The 13,038-nt window shown below is 43.1% G+C and overlaps 1 protein-coding gene across 2 annotated transcripts in view; it reads left to right on the forward strand.

Moving 5' to 3' along the window:
• The window catches only part of AP2B1 (adaptor related protein complex 2 subunit beta 1), a 153,310-nt gene that overhangs the window by 61,359 nt on the left and 78,913 nt on the right, over positions 1-13,038 (forward strand). For both annotated transcript variants that reach the window (XM_083173893.1, XM_083173894.1), the window contains exons 6-7: positions 11,841-12,031; positions 12,159-12,380. In XM_083173893.1, coding sequence (XP_083030019.1) covers positions 11,841-12,031; positions 12,159-12,380 — 413 coding nt within the window. The remainder of the gene's footprint in view (positions 1-11,840; positions 12,032-12,158; positions 12,381-13,038) is intronic.

Genomic DNA, 13,038 nt, shown 5'->3' on the forward strand with positions numbered 1-13,038 from the left:
ATGAAATGGCTGGTCTAATGAACAGTCTGTATGTGGGTTAGTGATTAGGTTTTGGTGAAAAAATTTAATTTAAACTGCCCAGGTTTTTTTTGTCTGGCCAGACACTTTATAATAGGGGTACCTTACAGCTGCCACCTGTAATTCCTCGGGTCTCCCAGTTGATGGTGCTGAATCACCTTTGTGGACAACTTTATCTGGAGTCACCTTATGATGGATGGTCTGCTTGTATTCTGTATGGTCTCCCTCTGATGCGGTGTTTGTAGGGTTGGAACCTACAAACACCGCACCAGATGGAGACCATACAGAATACAAGCAAAAGGTGATTCGCCTGGTCTAGTGTTAGATTTAGTGCAACTGATTTATATAAATTCACTTTGAAGTTAGAGCGCTCCCCAAAGCAACGGAATTCGTCTAACAAGTTGGGAATCGAGGTTAGGGGATTTGCCAGTAAGTCATCGGCGAATAGGGCCAGTTTATATTCTCTACCTCCGACATAGAGACTCTGTATATTAGTATTTCTTCGAATTGCCCTCGCCAGCGCCTCCATACAAAGAACAAAAATCACAGGGGACAGGGGGCAACCCTGACGCGTACCGTTTGATATCTTGAACGTCTCCGAGAGATCTCCATTAACTCTAACCTGTGCAGCGGGAGTTTAATAGAGGGCCTTGATTCTCTGGTACCCCTTAGGACCTAAACCCAGGTGGGCCAGGATCCCTAGAAGGAAGTCCCAGTCTACTCTGTCGAATGCTTTCTCTGCATCTGTTGAAAGCAAAATAGCTGGCGCTGTACCACTTGTAGCAGCAGTATGAATTAAATCTAAGTTTTTTGCAGTGTTGTCCCTAGCCTCACGACCAGGGACAAAGCCGACCTGGTCCGAATGAATCAGACACGGAAGGAGCTGCTTGAAACGGTTAGCTATTAGCTTTGTGTATAGTTTCAGATCGACATTCAACAGGGAGATCGGTCTATAGCTAGCACATTGTGCTGGATCCTTTCCCTCCTTGGGGATAATAGAGATATGGGCAAGCAAGGACTGGTTTGGAAATGGAGATTCGTCTGAGATCTTGTTAAATGTGTCAAGCATCAGGGGGGACAGGATGTCACTAAAAGTTTTATAGTATTCTATGGGAAAACCGTCCGGTCCGGGGCTTTTACCATTCGGGGTAGTTTTGATAGCGGTCTCTAGTTCTTCAGGGGAAAAGGGAAGTTCAAGGGCTTTTAGGTAATTTTCTATATCTAATTTCTTGAGCATGTTTGAGTCTAGTTCTTGTGTTCTATTGAGATTATATAATTGGGAGTAAAAGCTAAAGCAATTTCCCTGGTGGAATTATGTATGCGCCCATCTTTGGATTTTATATTAGGGATAAATCCTAATCTGTTAGCCGTCCATCACCTGAACAATCCAATCAAAGCGAATGCAATCCCAATATCAACAGCCAAACAACGTGTCCCTACTTGGCGACCTGACCACCATAGTCGTAGCTAGAAATTAAATGCTTGTAATGTCTTTATGTAATGTCTCCCCCCTTTTCATCCCTGCTTGATGCTGCACTGTAATCCACAAAAGGCCAATAAAGTTGATTTTATTCTTTTCTAAATGTAGCTGAGAGTTGTGTTCGTAGTGCATTTGCTACTAGTTTACCAGGTTTATTTCCAAAAAAGAAAAACTGACTGGCATTTGTGTGCTTCCATTTTAAGTTTCTCAGACATATAGGAATTTAATTCCTTCAGAGTCTCTGTGAGTTCATTTAAGGTATAAGTAGAGCAGGTACCTAGAAATAAATTACCAATAAAAAGGAGTGAAAACCGCATTTAACCTCATCACTCAATACTTTAAGTGGAACCAATATCTGTTTAGGGTATCAATCCAGCGAGAGATATTATGTGCATATTCTCAATAACACAACTATAAATAATGATCTTGGATCCGTAGTGATTCAAAACTGATAATATCAGAGAATACCACTCTTTTATTTGAGAACGGAGAGTATTGCACACTCAGTAGCAAGCCAACATACGGCAGAGCATAAATCTGAGAAAACTAGCAGAATATTACCTGGGGTATCCAGAAAACAGTGACAATACTGTATTGTACTGAAACCCTCATCTGATCCTGTGCTCCCCAGTGGAAGTATATTGAAACCACACACAAATTAAGTAGCAGATTGTACAAATTAAAACAATCTGTAGGGATATTGCACGTATCAAGACAAATATCCTCTCTAAATTGATGCTCAGGAATTACCTTAAATGTATATAAGCATAAAATTCCCTAAAAACAGAACCTAATCTAAGGTATAATTAAAACCACTTTACGATAATAATAAGACAATAAAGGACACCGCTGCTGTTTGACCAATTTTATTGGCAAAAATTATTTTTTACATATTTCACAAATATGACAGTTTTTTAATAAATAATCAATAAAGATAAAAATTTTAATAAATATATAAAACACATTTTTTTCTTCTAATTACCTCTGTGCGCCAACAAAGAAGACACTCTTCTCTATCCTCTCTTTGTAAAGCAGGTAGGCCTGTTCCTTCACAGATAAATGCACATACCACCAGGTCAGTTGCTTCCTCGTGGGCGGTGCGCCATGGGGCTACAGCGGAGCAGTTGTGCAGGGCTGCCACCTGGTCCTCTGTTGACACCTTTACCAAATTTTACAGGTTTCATGAGTTCGCGTCGGATGTCGCTTCATTTGGACGGGCAGTGATGAGAACTGTCAGTCTTAGCGTACCCTCCCAAAGGACCGGCTCGTGAACGTCCCATCGTAAGCTGTGTCACCGGACTGGACGAAAGAGTCCAGTCCGGTGACACAGCGATCCCTCCCTTATGCTCAGTAAGTTATACCGTTCATGTGTTATCATGTTATGGTGCTATATGTTTGCATATAAGATGTTCAGGCATTGTACTGAGTTTTGTATCCTAGTGTGCTCTTGAAGTTGAACTGAGGCATTGTAGGATGCAGAAGGGAGGAGCCTGCTCCCAAAGACTTGAAGCATAGGTGCCTGGCTCCTGCGGACCCCTGCTACATCCCATCGTGTCACCGTACTGGACTCAGAGAAAAGGGTTCGACCGGAAAGTTCTTACAAAAATCCCCTTTTAGGGGCTTCTTTTTTTCTTACGACTTTTAGACAGATGCACTGACGATATGACTGACCTAGCTTCATAGTTAGCATGGGAATACACTAGCACAGACACAAATTCTATATTTTATTAACTGTGCCTACTTCCCAATAATGAGCATGATAAACAGTTAATTAACATATTTTCACACCTTGGGATTGAGGTCTGTCAAGGTTTTGGAATATTTTATTCATTCCAAAACTTTGAATCTTTTCTTTTCCAGCTAATCAATTCCAGTTTTACCAGTGTTGCGATATTAAATATTGGAAACCAAAGACCTCCACTTTGGTGTAATTTGTCCATAATTCATTGTTATTTAATACAGGGTGCCCCATTAAAAATGGGACATATTTTGTTTCTAATTTAGAAAACCTTGTGTCCTTGTCTGGAAATAAATTGTATTTCAAAGTCTGACTTTGGGAGTTAATGATGGTCTACTTTCCAGGACACTAATTCTTAATGTTATGGCTGAGCAAATTTTTTTTCCCTTACATGCTGACTAGTCTGGCCACAGGCAGACACATGTCCACGTGAGACTGATTTGTGTATGCTTCCATCAAGCATAGAAGCTCTCACCCTCTGGCTGACTAGTCTAGTCATGGACATACAGTACACATGCGCTCTCTCACTCTCGTATCATCTTCACTGTTGCACAATGATATGGGGATGATAGGTGGCAACCTTGATCAGAATCTGCTTTATTGCCGAGGTATACTTGCGTATACTAGGAATTAAATTTGGATTGCTGTGCAACAGCCGGTTAGCTAACAGTTCAACAGTGACAGTACAGTTATACATAACACATACATGAATACGCTAGATGTATCCTGGGGATTATAGACGCAGCAAACATATATTTGTTGGGCAGCACAGCGCCTAGGCAGCCATCAGCGGCACCACTGGCCGTTGCACGTCATGGTTCGTCTGCTTCCCTCTGTCCTCTATCCCGTCTCCTCTACTTCTAATTTTACTTTACAAATCTAAGGAATATGTTTTGGCTACCAACAAGAAAATTGATGCTTTTATTCAATGGTGGAGTAATGAATTTTGGGTACTTGTTTCCTAGCACGGCGCCAGCGATAAAAATTGTATCCATCGGGACCCCAAAAATCACGTCCATCGCATGCAACCAAATCGCATGCGATGCGATCGACATGATTTTTACATTGGAATCAATGTAAAATGGTCCCATAGACCCGATTTTACATTGGCCCCAATGTTAAATGCCCCCCAGACCCCAATTTTCATTGTTTCCCAACCCTGATGGGTCAAATGCCCCCCCATTGTTAACGCCAGCCCACGATGAACGCTAACCCGAAGCGTGGCGAGCGCAGCGGTACGCGTCGTCCGACCTTTTCATACCTCCACTATCCACGTCAGCGTGGAGTTGATTTTATATAGTGTGGCGAGCGCAGCGAGCCCCCAAGACGCGGCGAGCGCACGCACATTACTTCACAGATATTACACGTCCCCTTGCGGGGCTCGCCACGCTTCGGGCTCGGTGGCTCGCTGCGCTCTCCACACTATATAAAATCAACTCCACGCTGACGTGGATAGTGGGGGTATGAAAAGGTCGGAGGACGCGTACCGCCACCCCTCGCGGGCTCGCTGCACTCGCCACGCTTCGGGTTGGCTTTCATCGTGGGGTGTCGTTAACAATGGGGGGGCATTTGTCACGTAAAATACCCATAAGGGTGGGTAAACAATGAAAAATCTGGTCCATTGGCCCATTTAACATTGTTCCCTATGTAAAATCGGGTCCATCGGTCGCATCGCATGCCTTAACTTAAGGCATGCGATGGACGCGATTTTTTCATTGTCGGGGAAAAGGCTTAATATAGCCCTAAAATCGCGTCGGTCGCAGCCATCGCATACCTTAAGTTAAGGTATGCTATCACCTACGACGGGCTAGGAAACAAGTACCGAATTTTGCCATCCTCACAGAAATCTATAGACTTATACCCCTTTCACATCGCACTTTTAAAACGGTATATTGCCGTTTTTCTGCCATTTTAAAACGTTTAAGGATGCAATGTGAAAGTGCCAGAGTTGATTTACCGGTTAAAGTTAACCGGTATTTCAACACAGTTAAAAAGCAGAGTCCTACACGTTTTAAAGCCGTTTTTTAGGCAGTGTGAATGGCTCTATTTCAATGGCTTGAAACGTGTCCCTTGGGGGTTAAACGGGTTGAATGTTTGAATGGTATTAAATGATTTTTAAAACGGTTTTCACCTGCAATGTGAGGTCTCAAGGCTCAGACCCGTTTTAAAGTCCCATTTAAGAATACCGTGTCATTACCCATTTCTGCAATGTGAAAGCAGTATAGGTGTAGCATTTTGAGATTTCTGAATTCTACATATGGGACCAATAGTGTTGGGCTTCCATTTATTGGTCCAAGCTGGATCTGGTACTATAATTGCCAGATTTAGGGAGGTATTCAATATGGGAATCCGACAGTTGGAATCCCAGGCCATTTTCGTTTGATCTGTCAGTAACTCAACATTCGGAATTCGATGTTCTGGCTGTCGATTGTTGGAAAGTCTGTGGCTCTGCAAAAACGGCCGTGAATTCGGCAATCGCCAGCTGTTCGGACAAAACAGATCCAACTTTAAAAAAGGTTGGATCTGTCACCCAGAGATGATATTTCCCCTGTCGAAAATTTCAGCACATATTTAATACCCTTCTTAAAGAGGCAATTTAGTTTTGAGGTAAAAAGAACCTTGTTTTGCATGAAAACTGATTGTCGCTTAAAATCTAGCTCCGGGCTTGGCAGGACTATCGATCTATTACGTTTGCTTTGATCTTTAGGAGACCATAGTCTGATCTTCAGTGTTCTCCATTTGTAATCCATCTTCCTCAGTGTAGAAATACATATTTTTTGCAAAAGCCCTTACAAACCCGCATAAATATTATAATTACGGAGTGTGTCTTGGTAACAAAATAGTGTTCATTCTAGCACCCGCCATATTTGAAAACCCATGCAGTTACTGTTCCCTGCCTGGGGTATCGCTGTCTGCTGTGGTGTTTTTAGCACAGGTCTGGTTTGCATATCAGTGCTGATATACAGATCACACTGTGCTAGAAACACTACAGCAGACAGCGACACCCCAGGCAGGGAAGAGGAAGTGCATGGGTTTTCAAATATGGAGGGTGTTAGAATGAACACTACAAAATAAGTATAAGGCTGGTATATCATTTTAGGATAATATAGCCTAGATGTGCTTTATTACATTGTTTCTTTTTATTTTGCCTTTGTTCTGGAGGCCACTTATTTAAAATTAAACCTTAGGAGGCTTTAGTAGGTCACTGTGACATAAATAAGTCTGTAAAATTGTCTTTTCTTGTTATGACATGGAGCATAACTGTATTCTTGTACCACATAACAATTCTCCAACAATCCGTTATCCTTGTTATAGAACGGCTTTATTTCAAGCAAAGCCATTTACATAAGTAGACCGCATTGTTCATTATGTGCTTGGGCATTTGCATAGTAAGCAACTGATGCTGCTTGCTCAGCAAGTGTGCCTAATGCGGGGAAATGGGGATACTGGTATTTGTCAAGAGAGCCTAAGAACTTCTGTCCATAGAACAATGCTAAGAGAAGTCCAGCATTCTGCAAAGCAGGACAATTGCTGCATTCCGGCTACTGTGATTTGATGCACACTGACAGCTCTTACAAGCATAAAATCTATATTTTGCTCTGGTAATGTGAAATAGCAGCATGCCAGGCAACTCTTTATTTAACCATTTCACCAACCGATCCTATGCTTGTTTGGATTCTCAGCCATTTCTGTGACTTTTTGTCTGTATTTTAATAAATTAATTTCCACTGACCCTTTCATTTTTGTTTGTGCTTCCTTTCTCATAATCAACACATTGGTAATATTTTAATAGGTTGGTAAGTGGAAGATTCTTATTAATCAGAAGCATATTACACCTCATTAACTGTGTTAAACACTCAGTTAGTTTCCTAATTACCCTGTGACAGTAACAAAGCAGACTACTCTTCTATTTGTAGCTCGGGCTTCCAGTCCCTGTTTTTGTTTCCTGTTCAGAGCCTACAGTCTATCCACACAGGCTCCGCCATTGCAGCTTTTGGTAGTGCTATCATGTGTTATTTGCAAGCTTGGCTTTCCTTTACATAAACCATGACAACAGTGATTTATGTAAATTCTCCCATGTAAGAAATTTGTTTTCTTTAAATGTAGTGTTGATAGATGTGCAGTTTATTAATGTTCTGCCAGCCTATTAAAACTGGGTACACATAAAATATATTACATTGTTACGTGGAAGTTTATTCGGGTAACTGTTACTCTACTCTACATACTGTCTTGGGAATTTTAAATAGGGTGACATTTTTAGTATTATTGTAATTAAGGTTAAGGCCCACACACACTCTGCGACTTTGAGCTGAAAGGCGCTCAAAATGGCAAGTTTTATAGTGGCTTTCAGCTTCAAGCCGCCCAGTGTGTATGGCCCGGCAGTGAGCAGTGATGCGCGTTCCCGAATCATCGACGGGAAAGCCGCTCATTTGCTGGTATTACCAGCAGATGAGTGGCTTTGTGGACCCAATGTCCATACACGGACATGCGTAATCGGCCAGTGTGTATTCACCTTTAGAAGTATTTTCAGTCAGTACAGTCTTGCTAGTAGGTCAACCTTTGGTAAGTATGTGTGCTCATTATGGATCTCTTTGGTAGTCTTAGCATTTTTGTCATAGCAGAGAACACTAAATGCGCACACACACACACACACACACACACACACACACACACACACACACTATAGCTAACTACTACTCTGAGGTGCCACTAGAAGCCTGTCCTTTTGTGTGCTAATAGATGTCATATCAGAAAGTGAAAGCAATTTTTGCAGGGACACTGGTTCCAAACTTGCTGGGTATGAAGAGAGGGAGCTGCAAAGACAGAGAGATTGGAGGTAGGAGCAGATATGGGATGGGGTGGAGAATGTGTGGGCTAAAAACAGTCAGCTCAAATTGAAATTTAAAGCGGTCACAGCTCAAAGTGAAAGTACATTGCAGAATCCGTCCTTTTAGTGGGCTTTTAACTAGTGCAGTGATGGCTAATCTTGACGCTCCAGCTGTTGAACTACACATCCCAGCATACCGTGCTACAGGTTTTTTATTTAGCCATGCTAAAACTGATGCAGAGCATGCTGGGATGTGTAGTTCAACAACAGCTGGAGTGTCAAGGTTAGCCATCTCTAAACTAGTGGCTAATAAAGCAACTTTTGTGCATAGTTGTCCATGTGTCTCTATGTAGTTTCTGAATATCCACTACATAATTTTTAAAAATATACTGTACATAAAAATGTACAGAACCAGATTGCCTTTGTGCAGCAGACTGTATAAAAATACCAATCAAAAGACCAGAACTGTAGAGGAATATTTTTTATAGAGATATTGCATATGCATGTAATTGGCTTTATAAGCATGTAGTGTTTAAAATCAGTTGCCGCTATGCTTGGTTACTGCATATTTTCCATTTGGTCACACTGCACTATGGAGATATAATTATGGCCTCCTTCTCCGCCCTCTGTTCGCTCATTTACTCCAGATTTCTGTTTTCTGAGATACTAATGGTCAGTCTTTGAATTATCTTCTGGATACACTCAAGTGAAAATCTTCCCAAAAAGTGTCTTATATGTTTCTGTTCTGTTTATTATTTGAACATTGCACTCTGTGTACTTTAAAAAAAAAAAAAAAGGTGTAAATGCACTACATAGAACCTGGTGTACCATAGTACAGTATATATGTATTAATGATTGCTTCAAAAGTAAAACCTAGAATACATATGCATCCATGAATAATTACTTCAGCAATTGTGTTCATAGTATGCACTGTTTAATGTGCTAAATGGCATATAAGCCTTTAGAAGGTTTATTTTCTCTTGATTTATTAATATTTCCATACACATTTAGTGGCAGACTATCGCTTATGCCAGTCCCATTTAGCAGAAGATGAAAACCAATTCTGCATACATAAGCTTTCCCTTTCCTTGTAGTATTTGAATAGAAATTGATATTTTTTACATATGATAAATCGCATGTGATTTATCACATGTAAAAAAAACCCCAGAAAAACGGGGAGCTGCAGGGCGGTGCGGAGCAGTGGGGGCGGGCGGCGGCAGCAGCTCTCAAATGAGTGGCCGGCGGGGGTGCCGGTGAAGAAGCAGTGCCGGTAGTAAAACAGTGGGGCGGGCTGTCAGTGTGCAGCGGTAATCAGTGTCCACAGCACCGCAGCGGGCGGGCGTTGGTGATCAATGTGTCCAGCACCGCGGCGAGCAGCAGCGGCAATTACAACTTTAAAAAAAAGGTGTCAAATGACTCTCCGGCTCTTAATCGCGGAAGGAGGCCGCTGATTGGCTGAGAGTGCTCTATCTCAGCCAATCAATAGCCGGGCAGTCATTTGACACTTTATTTTAAAGTTGTAATTGCTGCTGCTGTCCGTCCGCTGCGGGGCTGGACACACTGATAACCGCCGCCCACCCGCTGCACACAGTGACAGCACAGTGCTGGACACACTGATAACCGCCGCCCGCCGCTACTGCACTGCTTCCTCACGGGTACTTGTGGTACCGCCTTCACTCATTCAAGAGCCGCCGCTGCTGCCCGCCCGCTGCAGAAGGTCGGACGTGATCGTACATGCTGCACGTCCGACCTCCTGATCCGGTCCGATGCGCACGGGACCGCACATCGGATGGGTTCAAATGTCAAACACATGCGATTTTGGTTCGATTTCACACGATTTATCGGCGCAAGTGCCGAAATCGCGTGGAATCGGTCCAAAATCGCATAGTGTATGGGGGCCTTAAGTGCCAAATAGTAAGCAAGCCCTCCCGGGGAGCTAATGGGGGAGCTCGAGGGGAATGTGTATTTAGACATGTGCTTGAGTTGTTTGTGTAAAATGCAGGTTTCTGTTGTTCTACACCAAAAAGACATGTATACTACCAAGCTACCATGTTCTCCTTAAGTAAACATGGTGCGTATGCTATGCCCTGTACAGACGTTTGGAATCGGGGTCACTTTTGATTTGATTTTGACCATATAGTAATGGTTGAGTTAAACCAGGGGTGTCCAAACTTTTTGTGACGAGGGCCAGATTTGGTGAAGTGTAAATGTGTGGGGGGGCGACCATTCAGCCTGACATTCTTTGAATCATTAATCACATCAGAATGGTCCCCCACTCTGCCCCCATTCACTCTATGTCCCCCAGCCTGCCCCTTTACTGTATGTCCCCCAGCCTGCCCCCATTCACTGTATGTCCTCCAGCCTGCCCCTCCTTCACTGTATGCTCCCCACTCTGTACCCATTTACTCTGTTCCCCAGCCTGCCCCCCTTCTCTTAATGTCCATCAGTGCCTCCATTCATTGTATGTCCCCAAGCCTGACCCTTCTTCACTATATGTCCCCCATTCACTGTATGCTCCCCACTCTGCACCCATTCACTCTGTCCCCCAACCTGCCCCCTTCTCTTAATGTCGATCAGTGCCTCCATTCACTGTATGACCCCCATTCACTATGTACCCACTCTGCCCTCATTCACTGTATGTCCCCCAGCCTGCCCCTGCTCCCCCTTCTTTGAATGGCCATCACTGCCTCCATTCACTGTATGTTCCCCAGCCTGACCCTCCTTCACTGTATGTCCCCCACTCTGCCCCCTTCCTTCTCTGTATGTTTCCCAGCCCCTTGTGTGAGCCAGAGAAAGGAGAGGCAAAGCAGGCACTGCAAGGACAGGAGATGCTTGGGCTCCCACTGCTCTCCTCTGCATGTTACGGGAGCAAGCTTCCCCCTTGCTGCCCACCTGACCAAACACTTCTGTCACTGTGATTGTGGTGTAGGGTTATATACGATTGCAGCAGAAGGGGTAGAACGCCAAACACATCTGATTGTGGCGGCTGGCACCTCCTCACTGCAGCAGACAGCAAGGTAAAGGCGCGCTCGCCGGGACCCCACCTTTACTGTCCTGTGCTTCCCACATCTGATGCTCTGCCCGCTTCCAGCTGGAGGCTGCGGGCCGCTTGAAATGACAGCACGGGCCGCAATTGGCTCCCGGGCCTGATTTTGGGCATGCCTGAGTTAGACTATATAGATTTTGACTATATAGTCCAAATCTAACTAAAATCTAACTGGTTTCAGCCGTATTTGATCCTGAATTCGATGCTGATGTGCGGTCCCATTCTGTGTGTATGAAATAGATAAATAGAGTGCGCAGGCAAGACTATATAGTACAGATCTGTAGTATATATTTGGAAACAAATGTGTACACATGTGTGGGATTAAATAGAAAAGGAATCACACCATGTGTATGGCTTGTAACTGTTGCAGACCTGGGCATAATGTAATTATTTTTCCACACTCATAATATTGACGTTAAATGTAAATAGTAGAGAGATTCCCAGGCATGATTTATCAGTTTGGTAAATCAAGAATACCGGTAATACCAACTGTACTACCACACAGGACAGTAAACAATAAATACAAATGATAGGCCAAGGTTGTTCTCCACACCAAAATATATACAGAACTTACAGTATGTATTGATATTTTCTTAATCTTTTTTCCTCAAGGGCATACAATGGGTCCATAATTATTACCATGTGTTGCTGTTTGGCATATATTGGTTTTCACTAAGGCATGGGCATTTGTTTTCTATGTATAATTCTCTAATCATCTCCTTTTAACCAGGTTGTAGCCAATGCAGTGGCTGCTCTCTCGGAAATAAGCGAGTCTCACCCTAATAGTAACCTGCTTGACCTGAATCCACAAAACATCAACAAATTGCTGACTGCCCTGAACGAATGCACCGAGTGGGGGCAGATCTTTATTTTGGACTGTCTGTCCAACTACAATCCTAAGGATGAAAGGGAGGCACAAAGGTGAGGGCAGTTTTCTCATGCGCAATAATTGGGCGCACAATTCTGTTATGTGCCATTATCCATTTACAGTCTCTGCTTTTCCCATGTGTGTCTGGGTAACCCCATTTTGCTTTTTTTTTTTTTACAGTATATGTGAGCGTGTCACTCCACGTCTGTCACATGCTAACTCTGCTGTAGTCCTGTCTGCTGTTAAAGTCCTCATGAAGTTCCTGGAGCTGCTGCCAAAAGACTCTGACTATTACACCATGCTTCTGAAAAAGTTGGCACCTCCTTTGGTCACCCTACTCTCCGGGGAGCCTGAAGTACAATATGTGGCTTTAAGAAATATCAACCTTATTGTCCAAAAAAGGTAAATTTAAAAGAATATTTTATGTACTTTACTCCCTGTATATACATTTTATGATATAAAGTGTTCTTAAATTAGAAAATCTCTAGTTAAGAGCCCATCAAAAATGCACTGTATAGGTCACTGGCATTAAACATTTTGAATAAAACACTAGATGCCTTTTCAGTTTCCTGTCTTTTTCAAAGCTTCGAATGAACTAAACCAAAAGAAGAAGAAGAAGAAAAAAAAAAAAAGATCCCAACCCTGCCCTGGGTTGGGATCATTTGGTGTACAGCATGATGGTCGACAGTCATTAGGTCGACACCATTATGTCGACATGGTTCTAGGTCGAAAGGTCATTAGTTCGACAGTGTCTAGGTTGACAGTAAAAAGGTCGACATGGGGGTTTTCACTGTTTCTTTTTGAGCCGACATGTGCCGACGGGTGTTATTTCATGCCCTACCATCCACTAGGGCAGGTATAGGCAACTGGCGGACCACGGTCCATCTCCGGACCGCAAAGGATAGAAAAGTGGACCGTCTAAACTCCTAAAACTAGCAGTGCGGTGCTGCTAGTTTCAGGAGTTTAGATGGTCCACTTTTCTATCCGCCTGCAGCGGTCCCAGTGATGCATAGTGGCTGGTGCGCGGGTGATGTCACCGCACACGCACATATAGTGATTA

Source organism: Crinia signifera, chromosome 2 (assembly GCF_055691185.1).
Source record: "Crinia signifera chromosome 2, ASM5569118v1, whole genome shotgun sequence".
Classification (NCBI taxonomy): Eukaryota; Metazoa; Chordata; class Amphibia; order Anura; family Myobatrachidae; genus Crinia; species Crinia signifera.